Consider the following 2,508-nt stretch of genomic DNA (forward strand, 5'->3'; position numbering starts at 1 on the left):
ACATATCAATGAGCTTTTAATCCAAAGTTATGTGCCCAGTTTGGCAGCCATTGCATCTTTCCCATTGTTGTTGAAGCGCGCCGCAGAGGGCGTTTTGCGAGCAGGTTGAATCTGTGAAAACCTAAAAATCTCAGTAAATGAATATAATATGTTTGTTTAATGGAAGCCGCATGAAGCAGTTGTCCGATTTGAATGAAATAAGTCAAAAATGTTTCTCCACCTGTGTATAATAAAAGCTACAAAGCAAAGGGATGTTAATTGTGGTTGTTTTTGAATGGAGTATGGCGTGAGGATATATAAACAGCAGCTGATCAAAGTGCATGTCACGACTTCCACTGTGGGAATGTGAGGCTATTCTCCCCCCAGTGAGGCTATTCTCCCCCCAGTGAGGCTATTATCCCCCCAGCCTCGCAGGGAAACTGTTCACACGTTCATCTGCTTTACAAAACGATTCTCTGCTCATTTCTAAACTTGTTTTTTTTGTCAGTTAAAGGAGAAATCCTAAACTTTATTGATCCAGTTTTTGCAGAATGTATTTCAGACTTTACACCTGAACGCAATGTTCCAGACAGAGAGGGTGAGACAGGGTTAGAGGGTTAGAGGGTGAGACAGGGTTAGAGGGTTAGCCTCTCTCTGTCTGCAAACAATTTATTCACACGTTTCTACAAATTCTACAATTCCAAACATGCCAGTTTGTAAATATTTTTATTTTAACTTTATTTTTTTTTTACAATTTTTCACATACGGACAAAAAACAGAATAAGTAGACAGTACACATACAATACAACACAACCCCTATCCCCTTTCCCCTCCCCCCCTCCTCCCTCCTCCCCCTCCCCTTTTCCCCCTCCCCTCTCCCCCTCCCCTCTCCCCTTTCCCCCCTCCCCTTTTCCCCCCTCCCTCACATAAACAGACAAGAAATACCAAAATTAAAAAATTAATAAATAACTAAGACAAAATGATTAAGAAAATAAGCTGTAAATACACACAACAACAAAACAACAAAACAACAAAACAAACCTGGAGCAAAGTTCATTTAGTAAATAGATGAACTTTCCTGAATCCAGCTCATCTCTTCAACCAACAGACAGGTTAGAGGGTGAGGACAGGTTAGAGGGTGAGACAGAGAGGGGTTAGAGGGTGAGACAGGTTAGAGGGTGAGACAGAGAGGGTTAGAGGGTGAGACAGAGAGGGTGAGACAGGGTTAGAGGGTGAGACAGGGTTAGAGGGTGAGACAGGGTTAGAGGGTGGAGACAGGGTTAGAGGGTGAGACAGGGTTAGTGAGAGGGTGAGACAGGGTGAGACAGGGTGAGACAGGGTTAGAGGGTGAGACAGGTTAGAGGGTGAGACAGGGTTAGAGGGTGAGACAGGGTTAGAGGGTGAGACAGGGTGAGAGGGTGAGACAGGGACAGGACAGGGTTAGAGGGTTAGAGGGTGAGACAGAGAGGGGTGAAACAGAGAGCGTGAGACAGGGTTAGTAGGGTTAGAACAGAGAGGGTGAGACAGGGTTAGAGGGTGAGACAGGGTTAGAGGGTGAGACAGAGAGGGTGAGACAGGGTTAGAGGGTTAGACAGAGAGGGTGAGACAGAGAGGGTGAGACAGGGTTAGAGGGTTAGACAGAGAGGGTGAGACAGGGTTAGAGGGTGAGACAGGGTTAGAGGGTGAGACAGAGATTGGTTCTCACAGCATTGAAAGTGATGGGAGTGAGGGAGCACCCCACTCTCCAAGCAATATTTGAGGAAACAGTACTTAGACAGGCTAGGAAAATAATTGCAGACCCCTCTCATGTCTTACATTCATAGTACGACCTGCTACCCTCAGGCAGACGGTACAGAGTCCCAGTTAAATGCAAGAAAAGATATTTTGAACAGGTATAAATTTTCATTCATTCCACTATCCGTTACTCTGTTGAACTCAGGCCGTTAGTAGAATGCCATTTGTAGAATCTGTATGTATGTATGTATGTATGTATGTATGTATGCTATGTATGTATGTATGTATGTATGTATGTATGCACTTTATCATTGCACTGTCAGCACTTGTGTGCTAGGCACTGTATTTTTCTATATAGTATTCTATTTTCTACTGTCTTGTTGTGTTATGTGTTATGCAGCAGTCTGTACGTCTAAGACAAATCTCCTTCGGGACAAAATAAAGTAATCTTGTAATCTTGACAGGGTTAGAGGGTGAGACAGGGTGAGAGGGTGAGACAGGGTGAGAGGGTGGAGACAGGGTGAGAGGGTGAGACAGGGTTAGAGGGTGAGACAGGGTTAGAGGGTGAGACAGGCCTTATTCTTTATTCTTTATAGTTTGACATAAATAAATAAATAGTGTTATTGAGGCAACAAGCGGCCAGTGTGATGTCACTGTGTGTGTGTGTGTGTGTGTGTGTGTGTGTGTGTGGGTACTGCAGCTGTTATTACACACACACACACACACACACACACACACACACGCACACACACGCACACACACAGAGTTTCTTGTTCTAAAGACAAACTTAGAAAA

General features: G+C 44.3%; 1 protein-coding gene across 1 annotated transcript in view; it reads left to right on the forward strand.

The window, feature by feature from the left end:
- Positions 1–2,508, forward strand: part of LOC307270620 (tyrosine-protein kinase receptor TYRO3-like) — a gene marked incomplete at its 5' end in the record, with an annotated part of 15,703 nt that overhangs the window by 327 nt on the left and 12,868 nt on the right. Inside the window, one exon of the mRNA XM_080054501.1 lies at positions 1,803–1,828. Within this exon, the coding sequence (XP_079910627.1) occupies positions 1,803–1,828 (26 nt within the window). The remainder of the gene's footprint in view (positions 1–1,802; positions 1,829–2,508) is intronic.

The sequence above is a fragment of the Ammodytes marinus genome (genome assembly GCF_949987685.1).
Source record: "Ammodytes marinus genome assembly, contig: scaffold_74, whole genome shotgun sequence".
Lineage (NCBI taxonomy): Eukaryota > Metazoa > Chordata > Actinopteri > Uranoscopiformes > Ammodytidae > Ammodytes > Ammodytes marinus.